The 27220-nt window shown below is 44.3% G+C and overlaps 1 protein-coding gene across 9 annotated transcripts in view; it reads right to left on the bottom strand.

Annotated features, from left to right (window-relative positions):
• RIMS1 (regulating synaptic membrane exocytosis 1) overlaps positions 1 to 27220 on the bottom strand; it is a 2255956-nt gene that overhangs the window by 53221 nt on the left and 2175515 nt on the right. For all 9 annotated transcript variants that reach the window (XM_069235695.1, XM_069235694.1, XM_069235701.1 and 6 more), the window contains one exon: positions 653 to 765. In XM_069235695.1, coding sequence (XP_069091796.1) covers positions 653 to 765 — 113 coding nt within the window. The remainder of the gene's footprint in view (positions 1 to 652; positions 766 to 27220) is intronic.

Genomic DNA, 27220 nt, shown 5'->3' on the forward strand with positions numbered 1-27220 from the left:
AGGATAGGGAAGGTGTATACTAGACTGGATTCATGGTTCACATTCAGTGGTTCAGTATTTCAGCCAGCCATGATACTCACGATTTCCTATAGGATACAGTTCAGGGGGGATAGCTTTTTACAATCTGAGCTTGAAAAGTCATGGAGTGTCCTAGAAGAGTTCTTAAAATTAGAAAAAGTAACATGTTTGAAGAGGATTTTGGGACAGGAGGCATAATTAATTTATTAAAAAATGGAAACATTCATGGAGAACATTTTTAGAATGACTGACCCAAAAATAGCGAACGTGAGAAGTGTGAGCTTAACATTCCTCCATAAAATATTGCGAAATTTTAAAGAGGAGTGAGAGTGATGGAGTGATGTCAGAGGTTGAAATCAATTAAAATGGTGACCTGTGAGGGTGAAATATCCCTACATCAAAGGAAATTTGAAACCATTGTCTAGGAGGGCTCTCGGGCCATGAATAGTGTCAAGTCACAGTTGAGAGGCAAGTAGAGGAGAAAGAATAATGCTTACAATGACTTTGTGTGTGTCAGTATTGTAAGACCTGGAACAAAGAATATAACATGACTATAGAAATACCTGATTCATGCTTTAACAAACTACTGTTCTAAATACAATTTATTTTGCACACAGGAATAATGAAACCTTACCCATTGCAGGAGTTGCCAGTGTTTGGCGGCCTACTAGTTGTGCAGGGCCCAGTCCATCCAGAAAATCACTGAACTGACTGTCAGCTCCTAATCTCACCCCAGGAAATATTAAACTAAAGAGCAAAAAAGAGAGATAGGTTCAAGAGCAATGATTTGCTGTGGATTAATGATGGTCATGTGATTACATCTTATTTTACATGATGGATTTAGTCATAAAGCACTGGTATGAAAAACAGACTCAACCCTCACAGCAGTGTTATTGCAGTATATTCACCATAAATGACCCAACGCAAACAAGAAGCACAAAAGGAAAGCAGATAGGCAAAGGTAGTTATTTTTTAAGAGAAATCATTCAATACTCTTCATACAGAATATGACAAAGGTAGTTTCCATGGTTTCTACATCATTATGATATTATATTTTAAATCCCCCAAAAAATCTTCAGCGCACCATTGTGTAGGCATCACCATCATCATCATTATGTAGAGCATACTGGAAGATCTGTTACTGCTGGAAAATCTGTAGTACATCATCAAATGTACTGTGTTTATGGAAGCTGAGAGGCACAGTATTACTGCAAAGAGCTTTAAAATCTGCCAAAAGACTGTAGAACAGGGCAGCCTATCATTTCAACATAATCTCTAGTAAATTGGCAGCCAGAGAAAGATGCAAGCGAAGTTTTTGGGTGAGGCACTCAATATATTTGTAGAAAAATATGTTGCAGAACGTGACAATACATGCGTTGTGAAATCTTTGTGCATATCCTAGATGTCACCAAAGGTAAATATACCTGAGAATATAAAACTATGTAAATACACTGGGAAATTCATAATGCCTATGAACATCATCAGGAGATGCTGGTACGATCTGAAGACCTCAGTAAAAGAGAGTCATGCACAGAGGTCTTGTGTAGTATATGCAACAGAAGAAGGTCAATATTATCAAACGTTTCTCCTCCAATAGTGATGGAGTAGTTTGTGGACACCACCTAAACTAGAGGTTTATGGGGTGACCCTCATAAATATGTCCGCAAAGGATCTAAAACCAGGCACATTTACAGGTAGAAACCACATACAATCAAACAGACATAGCAATGAATACAATATATAGGTAACGGATAGCACACCTATAATACAACAGAAAAATAATATGCAATATGTATTGAAAATGTAGGTGAATGGGCAAACATCCTATCCAACATGCAAAGTGCAAAGGTATGCGTGACCTTTACTAGCAGTAGGTGTAGGAGGTTCAATGAGCCATGAATGTTATCAATGGTTTTGCTCTGGCTTTGGGAGCTAGGTTTTTATCGATACTGTGGTCTATAGTCAGCACAATAGCATTCTGACAAGCTACAGTCTGTTAAAATGGACATTTCCGTTACATAAAGATCAGCTTCTCCTAATTCCGGTCTGCTTTGACATGTCATGACACATAGCTGATAGTAGGAGGTGTGAAATATTCTATTCTATCTTTTTGTTTTTTAAATAATTTTTATTATTTTTAACAAAAGAAATACACATCATTGATTTTTTAAAGCTGTAAGATATCAACGAAAGCTATCATATAATTACCATCTTATTGCATTTGGCACATTTAGTATACAAGTAATATAAACCAACCTCTATTATGTCTGTGATTTAAGAGCGTTGCCACCAAATAATTGAGAACGTTCATTGCTACATAGCTCACACGTATGTATTAGCACAGCGGTACAATTGCTGACAACAATTCCAGTCAAAAAGAAGAAAAAAGGTAAACAAGAGAAAAATATCCTTAATTTAGTCTGATGCAAATAATGTACCAGTATGCAGTTTCAGTGGGTCCCAGACAATCTAAATTTAGCAGACAGACTAATGGTCCCATCACACGCAGGAATCAGCTAGGAGACATGAAAAAGGGATTGCTGTATTGCAGAGGACTCAGGCCCTCATTAAGACTTTGGTGGTCTTTTCAGAAGACCGCCAAAGCCATGGGTGCCAGAAGACCGACCACCAAATTACAAATACTGAAGGATTTCCACCACAATATTGGCAGAAATACTTCAGTAGTCATGCTGGCAGTCGAATGCGCATGGGTGGTTCCACCATCAGCCCGCCACGCCAAAAGGACTCCACCAGCCGTATTATGACCTATAATACGGCCTGGTGGTGTCCTGATGTTGGGGCGCTGCCAGCGGTGGAAGCACCTGTTCCTTGCCGAACAACCTCCTCCCCAGACAACGTAAGTTGATCGTCCAACAGGGGAGGGTGGGGGTGTTGTGTGTGTGTGTGTGGATGTTGTCTGCGTGTGTGAATGTAAGTGTGTATGCGTGTGTGTATGGTGTTTGAATGCGTTTGCATGTGTGTATGAGTGTTTGAATGTGTTTGAATGCGTGTGTGTATTGGTGTTTGAATGCATGTATGGTTGCTGAAGTGAGTGTGTGTTGGAATGTTTGTGTAAATGAGAGTATGGATGCGTGTGAGTAAATGCATGTATGGTGCGTGTGAGTGAATGCTTGTATGTAAGTGTTGGTAAATGAGTGTGGGTGTGTGTGTGTGCGTGTATGCATGGAGGTGGGGACTGGGGGGTGCTGTGCTGGAAGGGGGGATGCTGTACTGGAAGGAGGGGCGGGAGGTTCTGGTTTGGAAGAGGTGGTGAGGGGGTATTGGGATTGCAGGGTGAGGTTGGAGGAGTCGTCTGCCGGTGACAGGAAAGAAATCCAAGACTCATTACATCAAGGGAAACTCACCTGCCAAGGCCATATGCATGTCCTCTAAGCCTTGTATCTTGCCAGTGGGTACTCAAAGAAACCTACTTGAGTATCCTCCTTGTTATATGTTGCGTTGGTCAGCGTATTGACGTCTTCGTGCAATCGTTAGTGTTAAGTGTTGATGTAGTAGTGGCTCCCTCCCTGTTACATTTGAAAACAGACCCAACTGTCATTTGCATTGTTCCTATGCCCACAAAGCTGGTCATATTTCTACAATGTGTCAGCCATTACCATAACACTAAAAAAGCCTTCTAAACACAAACAGGAATGATTTGTATCTTGGTACTGCTGAACCTTTCATCTGCCTTAGACACTATAAATCATGCAAATGTTTTCACAGGATTAGTCCTCAACTGGTTATACTACATACTAAAGTACCAACTGATCATTCAGATAGGTAACTGGATCCCACAAACGTATCCAATGGCTCCACTGTTTCTACATCACTGTGAACCTCCACATGGTGTTCCTCAGCAACCTACTAGCAACAGCAACACCCGCAATTCACCAAAATGCCTGCGAAAAAACAATTCTACACAACTCAACTCTCCTTTCACTCACAACAAACTGCTTTTGGATTCCAAAGAACAGCTCAGAAAAATGATTACAGTGAGGGAATTAAGCAGATAGTCAGTAAACAAAAGGTTGTCTGGACAATTCAGTATAAATCATTATTCAAGTGCTTGCAGTTCCTTCTAGTCCTGCTACATCACTAAGGGCCAGAGGTACGAAAATGCAATTTGGCATTTCTTAAATAGCAACTCCTTAGATATCGCTATTTAGGAAACACAAAATGATAATATGAGATGTCCGACTTCCTAATTGCGATTCCGACAGAGTAGGAATTATTAGGAAATTGCAAACAGGAAATCCCATTTGTTCCAATGGACCGGTTTAGCATTTCCAAAATAGCAAGCTCCTATTAGGAAATCATTATTTTGGAAATGCTAAATCAAGGATGGTTATGGGCATAGGGCCCCCAGTGATGCACCCCAAAAATAGCAGAGACATGTAGAACACACACATACCCTAAGGGTATGTGTGTGCTCTATCTCACTTCAGAAAAAGTATCTTTGGGTGCCTTTTTCAAACAGAACATGGTTACCATCGACCAGGAGTCAATGGTAAATGCATTTCCTAAATGCCCAATTCATATTTAGGAAATGCTTTGCACATGTGTATAGGAACCACAAGTAGGTAATCCCTATTTACAATTTCCTATTTAGGGGATCACAAATTGGTAGAAATCGCAATTTGCGACTGCTCAAAAGGCTCTGTACATAGGAAAAGCCCATTTAGCGTTTTCTAAAGGTCTCAAACAGCAATTCAGTCCGTTAGGAAATGCTAATTGGCTTCGTACATCTGACTCTAAATGATCTATAAAAGTAAAAACTACTGACAGGTTCAATATAAGAAGTGCTGCAATACGGTACCTCACCTCAAGTCATACTCTGGCAGACTCTGTCCTATTATTAGGTACAAAACCAGGTAATGTGATCTCAAATAAACAGAGGCATTGATAATAGAAACACTTCTATCTGGATAAATACCACTTTCTAAACTGATTTGCAAGGAAGCCGAGTGGTAGTTGGCAACCACATTAACAGGAAGACTTGTTTTCTTCAAGAGAGGATGGATCGATCTATTGTTCAAATACACAAAGTCCTTTTCCCGCCACAGAAATGTAAAGCTGGCCTTCAGTAACGTTGTTGCCACAACTAAATAAGTCTTCTAAAGTCTTAGACATCATAATCTGAAAGGCAATGTTTTTTTCATGTCACACTGAGACAGTCAGTGCTGAATTTGTACCAGTGGTCGTGGGCCATGGGACGGAGCATTCATTTTTAGGAACCATGACTTCACATCATCAAAAATGTGATCGAGAGCAAGATCGAGAGAAAGGCAGGAATAAGGAGAAAGGTAAAGATAGGAAATCAGTCACAAAGAGATCAAACTGGAATGAAAAAGTATGGTGATGGAAGACAAAGACAGGCAGTCTTGATATTCAGCAAGTCCTGCATTCAGCAACACCAGCGGTGGGCTTCAATGGAAAAGAGTCCAACACTTACAACAGTTTTTCCATTTTTGCAAATTAAGCACTGGATACATGGATAACCATAGAGGTTGGGATAAAGTATGCTGAAACTCATTAAAGTTTTCAATAAGTTTAATGGAAGAGAGTATACTAAATACAAGTTGATAAATACAATCAATATCTCTCAAACACCAAAGTAAGATAGATGAATCCCTATCTGCACCGCCATACAAAAAGGTGAGTCAATTTGTTTGCTGCAGTCACATAAGTTGGTACTGAATTGTGAAATAGCTGGTATACCTCTTCTGGGTGGATGCTGATGTTGTGACGGTCTGAATAAATACACTATTCGGTTGTGCACCACAACTTGGCCGTGCACAAATGCTTTGCTTATCAAAAGTTCTCACACTAAGGAGAACAACAGTTTCTTCTACGGCTCAAGCATACTAATCTGCAATATATCACATTACTTTATTTTTCTTTTGGACTGTGCACCACCTCAATTGCAACATTATTTGGTCACAAATCATTTCCTTTGTTCAGGTCAATTTGATCACTGGACTGGTGCTGTTATTCTTAATAACATGCTTGCTGGTTGGGGAAACCTGTTGCTCTCTAGTGGTTTCCCTGTACAGATTGATGTATGGACTTGCAGGGGTATGTTATTCTGGCCCAGTATGAGTGACCCTCTTTCCTAAAAAACACGTGGGATCTGATATTTTAATAAAATCAGAGTTTAACACAATTTCCAAGATAATATAATTCTTAGTGAAGTCTTTCATTTCAAGGTTCCAGGTACACCCCTGTAGGCACGGGAGACTCGAAATAAAGTGAAACTTGAAGAATTCTACTCCCTTTTTCCACAATTGAACAGCTCAAAGAACCCTATACTTCTATCTATCTATCTATCTATCTATCTATCTATCTATCTATCTATCTATCTATCTAACCATCCACACATATATATTTTTGGAAAAAACAACAATTGTGTCATGTTAGTAGACTGTACTATACATGCAGATCTACAATTGATTTCTTACAACTTGCCAGTTTGTTCTGTGGTTGTATTGAACACCTGTTTAATTCTTGCCAGAAAAGTGTTTAAACATTGCCAGAGTGATATTTCTTGTCCAATTGCCTTTACACAAGATTCAACTATGTGTCAAAAGTATGGGATGAAGTACAAATGTTTGACTATTCCTTTAAAATAATTCCAACCAAAAAACAACTTAAAGGTTGTCCAGAAAACACGGAGGTAGTCAATAGTTGTGCTGATGAAACATTGAAGAGTCAAAAGAAAGAAAAAAGCAAAACAAATGTGTAACTAAAATTGAAAGTTTATAATATGTGACTTGCTCATGCATTTAAATAACCATCAATTACACAAGTGACAGTGCTTGCCTTTTTGTTCTTCTATATTTCAATTAGATGTCTGTTCTAGAGTTGTTATCACAATTTTAAAAAAGCCCCTTGTATATGAGGGTGAAGTAAAGAGCAGATGCACCTCTGTGTGTGTGTGTGTGTGTGTGTAGCAAGGTATTGTGTTGTGATACTGCTGGATCAATTTTCATCATAGTAAGGATCATTTTGTCCCCGGTGTTTCACAGTACAGTGACAAAATATTCTCATCAAAACTTTACACAGAGAACAGCCTGAAACAAGGCTGCATCCTGGCCTTTTTGCTATTTTCTTTATATGCTGCTGACTTGTCAGAGTTCCAGAAACCACAACATGGAGTACCACCAAAGTTGGGGAAGAAAGGGGTGACATATTTGGCATATGCTGAAGATCTGGTGATACTGTTGCAAACTCCAAAAGGGCTACACTATCTACTAAACCATTTAAATGACTATAATCTGGAGAACAGATTAATTGCCAATTTCTCAAAAACTAAGCTCTTGATATTTGAAAAGAAAATAAAGACTGCATCCTGGGCTTTAGAGATGCCATAATTGAAATATAATTGAAATATTGTATGAAACATATTCCTTTTTAACTTTATGCATCGCCTAGGTTAAACAGTAAGGCTATACCTAATTTTGAGAACAATTATATGCAGAGTGTACGGAATCTTTTGCATCTTCGCACAGCCAACCCTCTCTGTGTCATCAGGTTAGAGTTGAACCTAAAATCTTTAATAGAATGCCATTATAGGGCTACTCTGAACTATGTGATTTTGCGAGGGCAGATTCTACAACCTTAAAATACTTAATTTACTCAGAACTTTAAAAAGAAAAACATCATACAATGATATCAAATATTGTATCATCAAAGAAGGCTTTTGAAATGTATAATTTACCTGACTTGGAGATGCTGGCTATGTTAAATCGAGTGACTTGTAAATGTTACAAAAGGCCTTACCTAGCAGGCAGAGGGAGAACGACCTGGCTATGTCAAGGAAGTATAAATATATGGATCTAGTTTCTAGTTTGTTTCTCCAGGTCTAGAATATATATTAAGGCCACTCTTCCTGGTCAGTCTGAACTGAAATATTTAGGATTTAGACTGCTCTATATTCCTATCTATGAATTTGAGGGGCCATGGAATCGAGTTTTTAAAGGTAAGTCTGCTTGTCGACTGTATTGATATATAACGGAAACTCCTAGGAACATATATATATTTGTCCAAAACTCTTGTATTTAAGAAAATTGTACTTCTGGCTGATTTTTAAAGACTGAAAAAAGTAGATCTTCCTCAGAGGCTGTCAGATACTGTTTTACAATCAAAGATAACAGTTCCATTGTAAAACTGATGACATTTTTAAACCATGCCTATAAAGTGTTAGGACCCTCCGTTTAGTATATTTTAACTATATTCTTCTTACATATTTATGGCTTATGCTTAGGACATTTTATTTTATTTTTCTATTATATATTTATGATGATATAAGTGCAATGCTGTTTTACTGTAATCTGTGGAATTATTACAATAATCTTGATTTATTCATTCATACAGTGAAATTTACTATTAGTGGATTTCATGCTGTTAAAAGATCATATCTGTGAAAATTATGGCTTTGACGGTCCCGAGGCAGCCTAAAGTTACTGAGCCCCAAGTGAGTCAACTGGTATCTTTCACCTCTTGTGTGCCCGGGATTGCTGACACTCAAACTGGCCACTTGACTTCATAGTAACAAGACAATGGTGCTGAGTCTCACTAAAGGAGGTGCTGTAGGCTAGAAAAACAAAACTCAGCAATGCCTCAAGAAACATCCAATAAATTATTGTCTATTCTCTGCATTTTCTTTCAAAAAAGAAAAGTACTTTAATACATCAACAATCAAACACTATACAAAGAAATTACAAATATTGACAAAGTGGCAGGTTAGAATCCCAATATTTGTAACCCCCTCGTTAAAGGGTCTCACAACCAACATGGGATGCAAATTGTACAAAAAAAAAGGTCACAAAGGGCAACTAAGCCCTTTATTCTACGTTAAGCTAAGTAATTCTGAAGCGAAGCACCTTCTACTATTTGTGCACCAGGAGACCCTAATCCTTAAAACAGCAGTTCTTCCTACATTTGCCAACAGCAGACCATATAAAATTATGAAAAATAAAATATCAGGCCCACAGGTTTTGTCACAGTGGCTTAAAATAAAAATATTAGACCTGCATTCTTTGAAATCACTGTCATTCCCTGGGCATGGTGAGGGATGACAGAGCACCACTGGTGCTCAAGCCTGTTTGCCTCAGCTTCCAAAGCCTCGCCTTATTTTGGATCACTCCATCCAAACCGGAGGACTCCCTGAAAAGGTTGGGGCACTTTCTGTTTGATCCAACAGGGGTCACCAGGGCATGATGGTCCTACCCCATCTATACTAAGGAGACTATTAAGTTGTGTGGAATCATGCAAACAAATTTCCATTTTGGGCCTGCTTCAAGGGAAAGGGCTCCACAGTGTGTGACTGCAATGCAAATATTTTTAGTATATGATACTTGCAATCCTCAATCTTGGAATCACAAGGCTGTGCTTAGGATTTAATTATGGTGGCAAGGGTGCACAGCTTCAGGGAACACTCCACAATCAAAGAAAATGCTGACCACAAGCAGCTCTTAAGATATCTCGGTCCCTGCTGACTGTTTTCAATAGGGTTATCTTGTTTCAGCTCCTCGTAAAGGAATGTAGCTGGCTTTGACATCAACTGGGGATCTCCTGAAGCCTGAAACTTCAACTTAAAACACAAAAGGGGAGGGAGGGTGTACAGCACCACATATCCTCCCAAAGTAAAGAACCAAAAAAACACTTAAAGATATGGTAGCTTCTTTAGCGCTGTTTTTCTCAGTGTTACGGTACAAATAACTGACACCTAAATTACCAAGATTCTGGCATGCATAGGGGTACACCTAAATGGAGAAGAAAGACCAATCTTATTGGAAGAGGGAGCCTCACTCACATAATGTGACATGCTTCATCATAGGCAACCACTTCCCACCGTGGTAAGACAATACCACTAAGGCGGACTCAACCTGCTAGTACAACTTATGGAGGGAGTGTTTAAAAGATCAAGTAACCTTTGGTAATGCATCATCTGGTAGAAACTCTATCTAGCTGCAGATTCCGTACTGTAGAATGTCCTGGCATCAGCTTGGAATTTGGAATTTTTGCTCAGCAGTACCCTGAACGCGCCATCGGAGGGAGTGCTTAAATGAACAAGTTACTTACCTTTGGTAACGCATCATCTGATCGAGACTCTATCTAGCTGCAGATTCCTTACCTTAGAATTTCCTGGTGTCAGCTTGGAATCTGAAATTTTTGCTGAGCAGTACCCTGCGCGCGCCATCGGCTGGTCTCGTTCAGATCCACGTGGCGTCGTTGTTGGAGCTGTCTGTGACATCATGGTCCCATATAAAGGCACCACCCTGGTGCACGTACAACAGTTCTTTTACTTCTGAGTCGGTTAAGTGCAGATCCAGAATCGAGCTACCCTCTGTCTTTTTTTGACAGGCCTTTTTCAACCTCTTTGTTGACTCTTTTTTAAGTCTGTGCAGGATGACATAGAGGAAGACAGAGTTTAAGCCATGTGGCACCTGCCATTGCGCCATGTCGGTGACAGAACCCCACCAGGTATATCTCTGGTGCCTTGACAGAGACCACAACTCGAAGGCGTGTTCCCACACGTCGGTTGGTGCAATTCCTAGAAGGCCACAGTCCTGATCGAGGAGGAAGTCACAGGCCCACTCCAGGAGCCCAAAGTCCTCTTCTTCACACTTGAGGTCCTCCGGGCACTCGGGGAAGAGGCACAAGAAGAAAGAAGAAGAAGTCCAAGCAGATTCGACTTTGCCCCGCCTGTCGACCGACGAGGCAACTTGGGAACGTCAAAGTTCCAGGCATCGTTCCGCAGAACCGATGCAAGGGCCCCCCCTTCCCAGGAGCTGGAGCGACCCCGCTCATCTCATGGAGTTTTGCGAGGCCATGCATCTCGTATATGAGCGGGCTGCCTCCGCTGGCGCCCCTTTGGGCCCCGGGATCCGGGACGACACTGAGTTCACACAGTCTGCCTCCTTGGGTGTTGTTCCTGATGTCGGCACTCCCCGCGCAACAGGCGCCCACTAGTGGTGCAAGCCTCATCCTCATACCTGATGATTTGAAGACGGAAAGCCATTGTACAATGCCAATTTCGACTTTGAAAGCGTTAACAGGGGCCAGATCATTGTCTGAGTCTTATTATGAGCAACCAGGCACAGGTAAGGAATGGGAAGGGTCTCAGGATCCTATAGAGTACGATTTGGAGCAAATGGACTGGTATGAAGAACCAGGGGAAGACAGCGGCCTGGACACTTCTCCAGATGCTGACATGCTCTCACCTCCTACAGTGGCTACAGAGGAGGGAGCTTTGTATGCTATGGTGGGGCGTAGAGAAGCTGAGGTCTTGGACCTGGATTTGCCTATGGTACCGGTCAGGACTAACCTTCTAACTGAGGTGCTTCAGCCGGAGGTTTCTACTTCAGAACTGATGTTACCCTTTAACAAAGCCCTCATTGATGTCCCGCTGGGGACGTGGTCCAAACCTAGCACAGGGGCTCTCGTAAATTGGCCGCCGCCATCGCCCCGCTCCAAATGATCCTAGTTTCCTCACCAAACACACCACCCCGGAGAGCTTGGTGGTTCAGGCCTCCACCTCCCATGGTGCCTTCCCTTCCGCTCCCCCCATATAGGGAATTCAAGAGGCTGGATCAGCTTGGAAGAAAATACTTTCTTCCTCCAGCCTGGCATTGAGGTCTGTAAACACCTCATGCCTATTGGGACGTTATTCCCATACTTTAAGGGATACGGTGGCACAGGTGCTGCCCCAGGTCCCAAAGGGCATGCGTGACACTCTCACTCAAGCTGTTAAAGATAGGAGAAATGCAGCGAAATTCACAATAAGGTGTGGTTTGGCCACAACTAACTCGCTGTGTTGGGCGATTTCATTGACGGTGGCCCTTTGTCACGACGCCTGGCTACATACATCTGGCTTTTCAGGGGATGTCCAGGCAAACTTAATGGACATGTCCTTCGATGGCTTGCACCTATTTGGTGAAACAGCAGATTCGGAGCAAGAGTGCTTCAAGGATTTTCGGGCTACGACCAGGTCCTTGGACCTCTCGGCACCCCCTCACCAGCAGTCTGCCTTTCGTCCCGTTCGAGGCTTCGGAATGGGTGGGGTACCGTGTCATCCACAAACCAGCCACCATCCTCCGTCTGGTCAACATCCTGTGCGAGGACGAAGTTGGGGTACCTTCAGACCCAGAGGGTCTGGCCAGAAGACAGCCACCACAAAGCCCCCCTCCTCCACAGAGCCCAGGTCCTCCTAGTATTATTCTACAAGACGACACAAGTTCAGTTGGAGGGAGGATTTAATTTTCATCTACTTCACTGGCTGGCCATAATATCAGACAAATGGGTTTTGCAGATAATACAGAAGGGATAGTCCCTCCCCTTTCAGTCTTTCCCTCCCTCTATGATTTCATTAAAAGAACGGCTGATGGAGGATCATTTAGTCTTGCTCAGTGAGGAAGTTACAGCTCCCTTGTCCAAGGGAGCCAGGGAGCCATAGAAAGGGTCCTGATGCCAGAAGTAGGCAGTGGTTGTTACTCCTGGTAATTTTTGATTCCCAAAAAGAACAAGGGCCTGCGCCCCATTCTGGATTTACGGGACTTTCATCTTGTCCTCAAAAAGGAGAAATTCAAGGTGATCACTCTTGCTCAGGTCTTGTCTGCCCTAGACCAAAGAGACTGGATGGTAGCGCTGGACTTGCAGGATGCGTATTTTCACATCTCCATCCTGCCTGCCCACAGGCGTTACTTGCGGTTCAGGGTAGGCCACGAGCACTTTCAGTTTACTGTGCTTCTCTTCGGTCTCAACAGTGCCCCTTGGGTGTTCACTAAGGTGATGGCTGTGGTAGCAGCTCATCTGCACAGGTTAGGGATTTCAGTCTTCCCCTACCTTCGACAACTGGCTGATTAAGGCTCCTACGCCCCAGGCTCTCGTCACCCACCATCAGACTACGGCAAACCTCCTGCATTCGCTGGGGTTCACTATAAAAGTCACACCTGACTCCCTCTCAGAAGCTCCCTTTCATCTGAGCTGTTCTGGACACAGTGAGGTTTTGGGCTCATCCTCCTGAGCAGCGAGTCAAGGATATTTAGGTTATGATACTGATGTTTTGGCCTCTAGCCTGGATTTTGGTGAGAAAGACTCTGAGGCTGCTGGGCCTCATGGCCTCCTACATCCTGTTAGTCAAGCATGCCAGATGGCATATGAGGGCTCCACAGTGGGACCTGAAGTTCCAGTGGGCACAGCATTAGGGGAATCTCACCAACACTGTTCAATCTCGGAGGGAACTGCAAAAGACCTGCAGTGGAGGTTAGTGAACTGCGATTGGATCAGAGGCAGACTCCTCACACTCCCCCAGCCAGATCTCACAGTAGTGACAGATGCGTCACTTCTAAGACGGGGGCCATCTCGGAGAGGTGGAGATCAGAGGTCTCTGGTCTCCGGTGGATTCCGCACCCCATATCAGTTTACTGGAACTCTGGATGATCAGACTGGCATTGAAAGCATTTCATCCTATTGTAAAAGGGAAGACAGTGCAGGTGTTCACAGACAACACTACTGCAATGTGGTACTGCAACAAGCAGGGTGGTGTGGGGACGTAGATCCTTTGTCAAGAGGCCCTGCATCCCTGGACAGGGCTGGAACTGCATGGCATAGCCCTGGTGGTTCAACATGTGGCAGTTTCTCTAAACACCAGGGCGGACAAAACAGGGGATCCAGATAAAGCTAAATGTACTTAGAGATAACCAGTGATTCATCTTTATTAGTGGTGACCTCAGGTGCATCTAAACCCAAGAACGCGATGGAATGACAGGACAGTGGCTCCGACCATCTGCTTATCGCCAACATGTTTCTGCCGTATTTTAAGTCGCCTATGTCACTCGTGGGCATTTGTCAGGGCTCAGAATCCCTAAAGACCTATAATAAAAAATTAGACGGTCTGGATGGAGGTAGGGGCTGAACGCTGCAATTATCCTAGCATGACACCTATGACATTTAAGAGCACTGATCAACTAAGTGTGGCAAATATGTCTGAGCACCCAGCAAAAAGCCTGAAATCCAACACTGGTTAACATACATCTGATAATTGGCAGAGTAATGAGAAGTAAGGATAGTATGGTTTTCACTGAACCAAGGCTCCAGCTAAGGACCTAAGAAATATATATACCAGCTAGAAACACCATTGAATATGATTCCCCTCATGTAATTGGTAAGCTAAAGAGGAATAAACAGGGTAAGGAGTTTTTTATGCGAAGCTCTGACGATAAACTGAGAAAGAGTGGGAAAAAACTGTATCCAATCTAACAGAGAAAAGGAATTTAGGGGCTAGGAACCAACATAGTTATACCGATACCATCAGATTTTAGGAACAAGTTATAAAGAGGTATTTATCTGCATTAAAGACAAGCAAGAGCTTCAACAGTTGAAATCACTTCTGCTCTTACACTGCACCAGGTAGACCTTAAAGAAAATAGCTGAATACATTTGAATAATTTAATACATTAGACAAAATGATACTAGCAGAATCTTACCTAGGTTTAAAAAAGGAAGCATAGGCTAAAGCGAAAGAAACAAGGATTGCAAAAAGCTACAAAAAAGTGGAACACAACATAAAAAAGGGGTAGGCTAGGTAAAACTGATTAACAGGAGCTGAAATTTAGAAATTATATCCGGACTAAGACTGAGACATAGTGCCCCAATTAACCTCCATTCTGGGTTTTTAATTTGAAAATAAAGAAAATATAAATAATTATACTGGTAACGAGAAAAGTAAAAGTGAATCAAATATAAAAAATATAATAATCAGACTTCTACGTATCTGGCCTGCATTTGTGATGAATATTGAAGACACTACTAGTGAGTTCAGGGTCGATGGAGCTACTGTAAAGTACAAGATAAACCAAGAGATAAGATGAACTATGATCCCAGCCTTCATGCTGGTAAAACTCCCAAGTGGTCTGAAGTAGAAATGGAAACTGGGGAGTAGATTTACTAAGGTTTTACATCGGTTTGCTTCACTTTTGTGGCACAGCCCAGTGGAAAATCCTAATTAGCATTTACTAGGTCATGCAAAGCCACTTTTCATGGTGTTGCATGGTTTAATAAACACAAGAGCGGGCATAGCCCTGCCTTGAGTTACCTTATGTTGAGAAGGCGTTCTATGGGTGGGGCATGGGTGGGGCATGGGTGTTCCCATGCATCCACCAATGGATTTTGGCTCATTCCTAGATATACTGAAGCTAGTAAACCTAGGAATGCACCAAAATGAGACTCCTTCCCTAGTGAGGCATAAGAAGTGGAAATATGGTATTTGGCCTGATTGCTTCCTCAGAATGCAGCACACATAGAAAGAGGAATATAGCTCCAAGAATTGTTTTGGCCAGTATGGTATCCCTTCTAATACAGAAACAATCCTGCTTGTAAAGCAAGCACCCTTGCAACATGGCACAAGGGTGCCTGCGTTGGCACCCTCAAGTGTGCCAGCAAGATAACCATACTCACAAGCGGTACAAGTAATTCGAGAAAGGGGTGGCCTTACTTTAAAAAGGGATCCTTAAGGAGCTGATGCACCAAACCCTTATAAAGTTCTTCAAGAACAAAAAGATGTGAATGAAGAAAATGAAACACCAGAAGAAATCTGTACTAGCCAGGGCTATGACTGCCAGAATGATGATTACTTTTAAAATGTAACATAACAGACAGACAATAAGCTAACCTCACCTAGCACAAATTTGGCACAGTTAATCAGAAATTAGATTTCTCAAAACGCAAAGGTTTTAATATTAGATTGGATTGTAAATTAAAGTGATTGAGAATTGAACTACTGAAATTAGAAATAAGGCATACACGATTAGATACAAGGCTGAAAAAACAAAACCCAGCATCAAAGAAGAATGAGGCAGAACATAAAGTGAAGAAAAGTAGGATAAAGACATAGAAAATTACTCAATATGGAGTCATTTGCATTTCCGTGGTATTAATGAGGGGCAATGGAGTGAAACTGATACAATACTCTTTACGGCTGACTTTAGAAAAACAATCAATAACAAATTATGACTGTTGATTGGAAAAATAAAATCCACATGAAGAGCACATCAGCCTCCTGCACATATCCTTTAAGACAGAAAAAAGCCAACATAAATTTGGGTATATTTCTAGTAAGTTCAAGGCCAACAAAATTTATTGGCAGAGAGTGCACAACCATGCTTCACCACCTGTCAGTTGTAGTAAAATTCACTGATGTTGCTGCTTTAGCCATAGTGTCATCCCCAGACAAAATTAATGATCTTGCATAATAACAAGATGCTCATATTTTTATCAGTAAGTGAAGCCGAAGAAACTGTCAGCATTTTAGCACGTAGAGATATAAGTAATGCCTCCGAATCTTGCCCCCCAGGTTAAAGCAGAGTATGATAATTTTTGCTGTAATAAAGTGTACTGTTAAGGCTTGTGGGACACAGCTCAGATCTTACCGTAAAGGATATGAAGCACAGGCTTCCTGTTGGGAGGTGGGGAGGGGACTACAGGCGGGTTTAAGAGGGGATGAGTGTAAGGTCTACAGGAAAGGAAGAATGACATTTTTTGGGACTAATTGTTTTTATTTCCTCAAGTTCTTTTACAAGGTCAACTAATACAATTTAATGTTTTTGACTTTCTTCTTTAAATAGTAGCAACACGGAATCCTAGAATTAGTCTTGAAATGGAGCATGAAAAGACCCTGAAAATATGTATCTGAGATGAAAATGGCTTAAGCAATACATTCAAAAGAGGAAAGATTTCGCATTATCCAGAGATTTTGAATTAAGACATTATGGCCCTCATTATGACTTTGGCGGTCTTCCTTGAAGACCGCCAAAGCCACGTGATCAGTACAGGGAAAGGTGCGGAAGACATTGTGATGCGAAGGGTTAATTAGTTTGAACAGTGTAGATGAGATTGATGCCTGCTGAAACCTGAAACAACATGGAAAAGTCCACAAAGTCGTTTTCAAGCTTGTTTTCCAACATTCCATAGATAGAATTATCCGCAGCTGCATGTGTAAGAAGCAGGATGTGTAGGAGAGAGACACAAAGGTCATTCTAACCCTGAGAAAGGGAGTACAGGAAAAGGACGGAAAAAACAATGGCTAGGGAACGGCGGAGCAGCCAAGGGACATGTGCTGATAACATAGCTAGATCAATCAATCAATCAATCATAGAATTTATAAAGCGTGCTACGTACCCGTGAGGGTTTCAAGGCGCTGGGGGGGGGGGAAGGTGGGAGAGCTGGTGTTACTGGTCGAAGAGCCAGGTCTTGAGGAGTCTTCTGAAGGTGAGTAGGTCTTGAGTCTGTTGCAGGTTGGTGGGGAGGGTGTTCCAGGTTTTGGCGGTGAGGTATGAGAAGGATCTGCCGCCGGAGGTCTTTCTTCGAATGCAGGGGATGAGGGCGAGGTTAGTGGAGCGGAGCTGACGGGTGGGGGTGTAGAAGTTGAGTCTTTTGTTTAGGTAGGCTGGTCCGGTGTCGTGGAGTGCTTTGTGAGTGTGGGTTAGACGCTTGAAAGTGATCCTTTTGTCCACGGGGAGCCAGTGAAGGTTTCTCAGGTGGTGGGAGATGTGGCTGTGGCGGGGTACGTTGAGGATCAGCCGGGCAGAGGCGTTTTGGATACGTTGGAGGTGTAGTAGGTCTTTTGCTGGGATGCCTGTATAGAGTGCGTTGCCGTAGTCCAGCCTGCTGCTGACGAGGGCCTGTGTCACTGTTCTTCTCGTTTCTGCCGGGATCCACTTGTAGATTCTGGAGAGCATGCGGAGTGTGTTGTAGCAGGAGGAGGAAACTGCGTTGACCTGTTTAGGCAAGGTGAGGGAGGAGTCGAGGATGAAGCCCAGGTTGCGAGCGTGGTCGGACGGTGTCGGCGGGGTTCCTAGTGCGGTGGGCCACCAAGAGTCGTCCCAGGCGGAGGGGGTGGGTCCGAGGATGAGGACCTCCGTCTTGTCCGAGTTCAGTTTCAGACGGCTGTTTCTCTTCCATTCGGCGATGGATTTCATTCCCTCGTGGAGGTTGGTTTGGCGGTGTGGGGGTCTTTGGTGAGTGAGAGGATGAGCTGGGTGTCGGCGTAGGTAAGAATGTTGAGGTTGTGTTATCGGGCCACTTGAGCGAAGGGGCCATGTAGATGTTGAACAGCGTCGGGCTGAGGGATGAGCCTTGGAGGGCGCCGCAGATGATGTCGTGGCTTCGGAGCGGAAGGGAGGGAGGCGGACTCTCTGGGTTCTGCCGGACAGGAATGAGACGATCCAGTCGAGGGCTTTACCTTGAATTCCGGTTTCGTGGAGGCGTGATTTCAGAAGATGCGAGAAAGGGATAGAATCCAAGCTTCAGGTCATTTAAGCACTGAAGGGCGGGTGAGGGGATTGAAGCTCGCAGATGGGGTTGTGTAAGCTGCCATCGCCAAGCCCACATCGCTGCCTCCCTGGTTTGCTGTTCTGAGACCATGACGCTCGAGGGGAGAGAAGTCCAAGCAGGCGGTTGGACGGCTTCCCAGCATTTGTGGATAAAGTTAAGTTCCACCCAGGGATGAAAGGCCTTTGTTTCTCTGCTCTATTATGATTGATTTTTATGATTGCACTATGTTTATAATCTGAAGTATTCTACTCATTTATATTTTGTTTCCTGAACGTCTTAATGTGAGCATGTTGCAGTAATTGAGATATGCGTTTCGTATACAGCTAACCAATGCATATATTTGTCAATGAACTCTTTGCTCATATATAAATAGATGCTCTTTATTGTTGGTTTTCATTCTACTTCGTTGATGTGCCAAATGCATACATTTGTTTTTCTGAAATTCTAGTAAAGCTAAATTGTGTTCATAATTGGCGTGTGGTCCCTCATTGAGCATCCTTATTGACTTATATCGAACAGATCAGGTGTCAATCAGTCACCTGGATAAGACACCACGGTGCCAGAAGACCGCTAGTGCTGGCGATGTTCCGCCCACCATATTATGGGTACTGCTGGATTTCCACCACATTTTTGGTGGAAATCCAGCAGTAGTCGTGCTGGCGGGTTGAGGCGCTGGGTGGTTCTACCACCAGCCCCACCCCACCAGAAGGACTCTTATGTGCAATAATACGGCCTGGCGGTGTCCTGATGGCGGGGTGCTGCCGGAGATGGAAGTGCCCGTTCCCTGCCGGACGACCTCCTCCCCGGACCAGGTAAGTTGATCGTCCATCAGGGGAGGGGGTTGGGAGGGTGGCCGCTGTTGTGTGTGAGTGTGTGTTGTCTGCATGTGTGCTTGAATGTGTGAATGCATGGTTGTATGCATGTCTGAATGTAGAAGGGAGTTCTTGTATGCATGTAAGTGTGTATGTGTGTGTGTGCGAGTATCAGTGTTGAGGTGAATGCATGTTTGTCTGTGTGTGAGTATGCACGTTTGTCTGTATGTGTGCATGCATGTTTAAATGGCTGTGTGTGTGCATGCATGCTTGAATGTGTGTATGAGTGCTGAGATGAATGCAAGTATGGATGCCTGTGAATGAATGTGTGTATGTAAGTGTGGGTGAATGAGTGTATGCGTGATGCGTGTGGGTGTTTGTGTGTGTGCATGTATGTGGGGGTGCTGTACCTGGAGGGGGGTGCTGCACCTGGAGGTGGGGGGGTTAGGGGCCGCTGTGCCTGGTGGGGGGGTTTAGTGCTTGCTGGGGGTGGGGTGGAGTCATCTACCGGTGACAGGGAAGAAATTCCCTGTCACCGGTAGCCTTTCCGCCTGGGTATTCATGGCGGTGCTACCGCCCAGAAACCCTGGTGGAACAGCGGCTCCTAATACCGCCGGTGGTCTGCTGTGGACCGTCAGGTCAGAGATGCTCATCTCAGGCCCAGCAGGTCCGACCATCCTGGCGGTATGAGTGGAGATGTGGCAGGTTGGCAGTGGCCAACCCGCCACACTCATAATGTAACAGTCTTTACCAACAGGCTGTTGGCGGTGAAACCGCCACCTTTGTCCTGGTGGTCAGAAGACCACCTATATGCCTACAAGGGACCAATTTTAAAATTAAAGAGGATTAATCTACAATAGGCAGGACTAACACTTTTTTGATAACCAGTGCATGAGTGTTAGAAAAGTAGCCTACTTAAATTGGTCCAGAGTTTGATATCAAAATCCCCAGGAACATGATAGGGTGAGTGGGTTTTAATTCAGATCTCTATTTAGGGTACAAATTGAATGTAGTGATGATCTACGGCCTACTTGCTGACCATTCAAATGCTATTAGAGAATTATTAGAGGACCAGGGACACTTGAAGGTATATATATTTACAGCCAGGGTTTCACCCTGACCTTAAATCCTCAGATAAACAAATGTAAGTTTGTTGGTCCTGATAGACTCAAAATTATGGAGAGTTGTTATAGATATGATGAAGACTTAAGTTTTTCCAACATCTCCTGCAATGTGCACTTGAGCAAAATAAAATCGTTTTTTTTTTTTTTTTTTTACTGGGGTAAGTGTAAGCAACACTAAATACTAGATTTTAGATTCAGAAGAATTGAGCAATGTTGGAAATTACCATCTTTTGCATGATATTTCCCCAGATTTCTATGGTTTATGTTGATGAATACAGATTTTTATGGTTTATGTCGCTTTTGGTGGCCACAGCACTCTGCGCACTTTACTCCTACTAATCATTGGTAAAGTTTTTGGGCTCTCCGTTCTACACTTGTTAAAATTGGCATACATATGGTACTATCTGTACCCAGAGTCTGTAAATTAAATGCTACTAGTGGGCTTTAGCACTCATTTTGCAACCCATTAAAGAAGCTATGTTAAACATGTATCTTGGCTGTCCCTGCAGTCCGGGCACACCGTTTTAAAACTGCCATTTGATCTCACATAAAAACTTTTTGCCAGGTCTAATCTTCCTTTTTAATGCATATAGGTCACCCTAAAGTAGGCCCTAAATAACCGTACGGCAAGTTTCATGGCATTTAAAAAGTAGGGCATGTATGTTAGATGTTTTACCATGACAGCGAAAACCTCCAAAGTTGTATATCATTCTGGTAAGGCTATCTCTCCCACAGGAAACAACTGGATTACACTACTGCAACAAACAGTGCTTACTTTCAGTTTGGAAGCCACTAGAAATAGTTATTTATCTGTCTAAGTGGTCAAGCCGTATTTTATATCACTATTTTGAAAATAGCACTTTTAGGAAGTAATTTATCTGCCTAAGTCAAAATGGGTGTTTATGCCAGTGTCTAGAGTCACCTGAATGCTGATGGCTCCACTGTGGTGAGGTCTATCTTGCTCCTAAACAGTGGGCAAAGAGCTTGGGTTTGAAGAGGTGTTTTTCTTTCTTGAGCAGGGTGGCCTGGGGGCCCTTCATGAGTTTCAAAGGATGCCTACTCTGTCACTTGCAGATGTAGCTCATACCTAGATCCGCCTCCCCTTTGTCTTGCTAGTCAGCTTGGCTTCAGACTCAGTGACAGGGAGGAGCTGCCACAGAACTGGTTTGGAGTGGCCACAAGGGAGAGTTTGCTCATTATCAGACACCTCTGGGTGGGCATAGGGAGCTCTGACCAGGGGGAGAAAGGTTATGTCAAGACGGATTTGGTAAAGAGGGACACTGTGTTATAGGTTACAAGAAAAACACACAGTGTTGCACATGTGGGTGAGGTCACCCTTAGGAACATTTACCCAAAAGTCTAGGGAATGGGCAGAAGTTTCCCTAACCCACAGGATGGCACTGAGCATAACTGCCGCATCCTTAGTACTCTCCTTAGAACACTCCAGGACTGCCTTGCTGACTGGAACCTGAAGGAAGACTGGACTTGAGTGCCTTGAAACCAGCTCCTCAAAAGTAACTCCAAGGGTCAGCTGGCTTGCCTCCTGTTTTAGCTACATGGACATAAGAAGCTTCAAGGAGCTTTTTCTTGCAACTTCCCAAGTCACTAGTACCAACTGCACCTGCTCTGGAGCCTGGTGCTGGCCTCTAATTGAATTAGTCCTCACCCCCCAAATGGTGTCCGCAGGTGTTGGGCCCTTGGCTGGTGTTAGAGTGTGCTTCTGCCTCCCAAACTGCGAGATTTGGTACTACAAAACCTTTTGGCAAGCTTTTGCCTGGGGAACCGTCAGAGACTGGGACTGTCTTCAAAGCAGCAGCCATCGAAAGGATGGTTGGCTACACCCATGATATACAGATGTTTTGGTAATCTACACTGATAACCTTGAAATGGTGTTAAAATTAGGAGTGGGAGATGAATTCTGCTCCGCTGGCTGGGTTGGTGGAATTATGGGCACTCAGTTCTGGGCAAATTCCACCAACTGCAAAGTGGAGTTTTTTCTCGCGTGCAGCTCACCAACAGTAAGTTGGCGAGCGAGAATTGTCGTCCCCTAGCGCGATTTTTGGGTGCTATAAGGGCACCCGGTAAGATGTTTGTGGGAGTTTGCTATTATTTGTGGTGAGAAAGCTGCTGCTCAAGAAGAAAATCTACTCTAGTTGCAGTAAAATCAACTCCCTCTGGCGTGCCACGTGGTGCCAGTAGCACTGCTTTTTCTGCATGGACTGAGCTCCTGGCACGAAAAATCAGAGCGAGCATCAAAGTGTGCTGGTTTCCATCCATTTGCGGAACTCTGTGGAATCTTGCAGAGTTCTCCATGATTTCTACTCACTGCAACACTAGCAACTTAAGACTGGTTTTGCCCTACTTAGGCCTTGTTGTTTTCAGATTTGCTGCCCTACGTGAGGTGGGTATGCCCAGACGTGGGTCCCGGACTCACTATGCTACAGAAACCAAGCTATACCTGGCGGCTAAAGAGCCCTAACTATGGCAAAACCAGTCCAAGGTTGCTTGTGTTTCAATTCAGGGAGGACCTGGCTTGGCAGTTTGAGCTGGACTGTTCCCATGAGGAGCATGGTACAGATTGATTTGCATATGTCTAGTTCCAAACTGAGGTGTCATTCTGGGCAAAAATGATGGATTGGGATGCAGTCCCGAGCGACTGTCAGTGGGATTAATTTAAGCATTCCATCCATCACCTTGCTGTTTTTGCATTTGCCATCCTAAGTGTGCCGGTAAGCCCAGCTATGGGTCCTGGGATCAATGTGACACTGGAACCAAGCTATTCCTGGCTGAAGAGTCCTAACTAGGGCAAAACCAGGCCTAAGTTGTTTGTGTTCCTGGTTCAGGGAGGACCTGGCCTGGCAGTTTGGGGTGGACTGTTTCCATGAGGACTGTGGTCTTGACCGTGGTCAAGACTGATTTGCATATGGCTAGGTACAAACTGAGGAGGCATGGTGGGAAAAAACAATGGATTGGTATGTGGCCTGAGCGATTGCCAGTGAATGAGATTAACTCAAGCATTTCATCCCTCACCTTATTGTTTTTGTGCAAACAGATTTTGTAGAAACCTGTCTGGCCACCAGGATGACATCCATTACTTCAGGCGGTAGATCAAGAGCTGTCAACTGCCGCCACCAGTCTGCTCCCATGGATGTGTAGATTGTGCAGACCTGGGTGTAAGACCCTGAAAGATCCTTCAAAAGTGGAAGACTGATAAGAGGACAGATACTTGTGCCTGGAAATTCTGGATACCACACTCTTCTGGCCCAATCCGGAGTCACCAGGATAACTTGGGTCAGGTAATTCTTGAGCATCTTCAGAACTTAGGGTAGGAGAGGTAGAGGTGGGAAGGCATACAGGCATCCTGTATACCTCTGTAAGTGAAATGCACCTCAGAGAGAGCGCACATTCTCTGCAAATGCAAAGCAATCAAGTCAGGTCTCTATCCATTGCTGGCAGACACAATCAGATCTCTACATGTAGCTGCAATTTCTGACCCACAAGGCATCCCAGCTGAGTTTGTCCGCCCTAGTGTTCAAAGATCCCACCAGGTGGTTTAGAATCAGGGAGATGTCCTGATTATTCAGCCAAGTCCAGTGAAGTAGGGCCTCCTGGCAAAGCACAGGACCCCACCCGCCCTCTTTATTGCAATACTACTTGGCAGCAGTATTCATGAGGACCTGAAGCAGCCTCCCCTTGATGGACAGCAGTAAGGTTTTAAACATCAAGCGAATGGCCTACATCTCTATTTGGTTGTTTTGGCTGTGGGTCTCCGTCAGAGACCAGATTCCTCTGATCTACGCATCTCATGCAGATGACGTCCTCAACCCAGCAGCAATGCGGGTGCCACCACTGTAAGCTCTAAACAGGAGTAGGGAGAGGAGTCTGCCGCTGGTTCATTTGCGGTCGAGCAGTCACCACCGCAGATTTGTTTGCAGTCTCCTCTAAAACATGAATTGAAACTGACAGGTTACCTTGGTGCTGGGGCCACTGAGATTTCAAATCCCATTGTAAAGCCCACATATGCCTAAGTGCCTGGTTGACGAGGAGGATACAAGAGGTTAGTAGGGATCTTCACTGCCCCAGGACTGAGGCTGAAAGATTAATATCATACCCTGAATGTCCTGGACTCACTGTTTCAGAGAAAAGGCCAAGGAGTGCACCATCTCCAGGATGGCTCCACTGAAAGGGAGCCACTGCAAAGGAGTTAGGTGTGGCCTTGGCACATTTATAGTGAACCCCATTGATGTAGGGAGGTTTGCTGGCATCTGGTGAGCCACCTTCAACATCGAAGTAGGGGAACATTAATAACGCCGAACTCTGAGGTATGCCGTGACCACCAGCATCACCTTCACAAACACCTGATGGGCAATGGTGAAGCCAAAAGGGAGCATGGTAAACTGGAAATGGCTGTGGCTCACCTTGAAATGCAGGCGGCACCTGTGAACCTGCAAGAAAGAAATATGGAAATTGTCATCCTGCAGATCCAATGCCACCATTCATTATCCTGAACCCAGGAAAGATAGAACCTAGGGTAGCATGAGCACTCTGAATCGTCCTTCCCTGGAAGAAATTGAGGGCTCGAAGGTCTAAAACAGGACAAAGGTGTATGGTCTTTACCAACACTGAGAAATAATGGGAATAACACCCTGCCCTGACTGCCGAGGTTGTGACCTTCTGTATGGCTCCTTTCTCCAAAAGAGCGTGAACTTCCTAATGCAAAATAGACATATAGGCCCTCATTATGACTTTGTTGGTCTTTTTGAAAGACCGCCAAAGCCACAGGAGCCAGAAGACCACCCACCATATTATGAGCACTGTTAGATTTCCGCCACATTTTGGGCAGAATCCAGCAGTAGTCATGCTGGCGGGCAGGGGTGCATGGGCGGTTCCACCACCGGTCCGCCCTGCCAGAAGGACTCCACCTGCAGTATTATGAGCAGTAGTACAACGTGGCGGTGTCCTGATGGCGCCGCACTTCCGGAGGTGGAAGCGCCTGTTCCCTGCCAAACGACCTGTTGTTGTGTGTGCGTGTGTGAGTGGGTGTTGTCTGCATTTGTGAATGTAAGTGTGTATATGTGTGTGTATGCATGTTTGTATGTGTGTATGCGTGTATGAATGTTGAAGTGAATGCGTGTATGAATGTTGAAATGAATGCAAGTATGAGTGTTCAAGTGAATGTGTGTATGAATGTTGAAATGAATGAGTGTATTGGTGTTGAAGTGAATGCATGTATGGATGCATGTGAGTGAATGTGTGTATGTCAGTGTTGGTGAATGAGTGTATGTGGGATGCGTGTGGGTGTCTGTGTGAGTGTGAATGTATGTGCGGAGGGGGGCAGAGGGGTGGTGGGGTGGTATTGTGCTTGCGAGGGCAGGGTGGGGGAGTCTTCTGCCAGTGACAGGGAAGAAATTCCCTGTCACAGTAGCCTTTCCGCCAGAGTTTTCATGGCGGTGCTACCGCTGTGGAAACCCTGGTGGAAAGGTAGCTCATAATACTGCCCGCGGTCTTCTGTGGACCGCCGGGTCGGAGATGCTCATCTCCGGCCCGGCCGGTCCAACCGCCCTGGCAGTATGAGTGGGAATGTGGCAGTCGTCACCGCCAGCCTGTTGGCGGTGAGACTGCCACCGTGGCCCTGGCGATCAACCATTGTAATGTAGGTAGAACTGGCCCTGCAGTACTATCTACAGTACCCACATGTCAGATGTTATGACTTGCCACATGTGGAGAAATTAGTAATTCTTTCTCCCACCGGGGTACTGCTAAGGACAAACTAAAAAGGCTTGGAGGCTGCTGCCAGAGGGGTTGGGGACTGGGAAGGATGAGGCCTGGCAGACCTTGCAAGGACTTGATGCTATCTGAAGGCAAAGCTCTTGGCAATCCCTCCAAAGGGGCAAAACTGCTGAGGATGCTGTTTGGTGATGCGGAAGGATTTAGGGAGCACGTAGTAGCTCTAATCTTTTTGAAGCACTCAAGAGCAAAGTCAGCTGTCTCAACAAAGAGATAAGACCCATTAAAAGGCATATCCATGAATGATACCTAAATGTCAACCAAAAAGTGTGTGGATCTCATCCACGCTAGTGCCAGCTGCTCTACCTGAACAGTCTGTCATGTCCAGGCCTGCCTGTTACAATTCTTTGCCACTGCCTGACTATCTGGAATGGTCTTTGCCAAATTGGTGCAAAGTTCTTCCAGGATGCTGGTAAGATCTTAGCAACTGAGTCCCTCAATGCACGGCAGTACCTTCCCAGCAAACAGTTGGCACTGACTGACTTGAAGGTTAGGGTAGTGGAATAAACTATCTTCTTCCCAAATGCCTCAGTTCTGTTTGACTCTCTTTCCACAGGGGAAGTGGGAAAGGTCCCTGTCAGTGGAGGCCCGTGAAAATAGGCTCTCAGGAGTAGAGTGCTGCTTTAAGAAGGCAGAGTCATCTGGAGCAGGTCTGTGGTGATGTGCTGCGTGTCTGTTTATGGGTGAATAAGATCAGGTTTGGTCCCAGTGCCCATTGGGTGGTGTCAGTCAGAGGCTTGTTGAATGGCAGCAGGGATTCAGATGAGGATTGTTCAGAATACAACACTTCTGTGAGGACTTTTAGTTTTTACCTCAATGGAACGAGGTTGTAGATCTAAGACTTTAGCTCCCCATCTAAGAAACATGGTGAATGAAGCGGACCCTTCAGTGGAAGGACTAGGGGAGAGCAGCCCGTGTCAGGGGAAGTATCCAGTGGACTGGCTTCTTGTATATTTATATAAACATTGTCGTCATCATATTGTGGGCAGAATCTGTCCCCAACCTTGCAATCATCATCAAAGCTGGTTGACTCTGCTCAAGCTAAGTAACTTGTTCCTCTGATAGATACTTCTAAGTGCCAATTCCTCACCTTTTAAATACATTCCCCAATCAGTACCCAACCAGGAGGAGAGCAAATGGCTG

This window comes from Pleurodeles waltl, chromosome 5 (genome assembly GCF_031143425.1).
Source record: "Pleurodeles waltl isolate 20211129_DDA chromosome 5, aPleWal1.hap1.20221129, whole genome shotgun sequence".
NCBI classification, from domain to species: Eukaryota; Metazoa; Chordata; class Amphibia; order Caudata; family Salamandridae; genus Pleurodeles; species Pleurodeles waltl.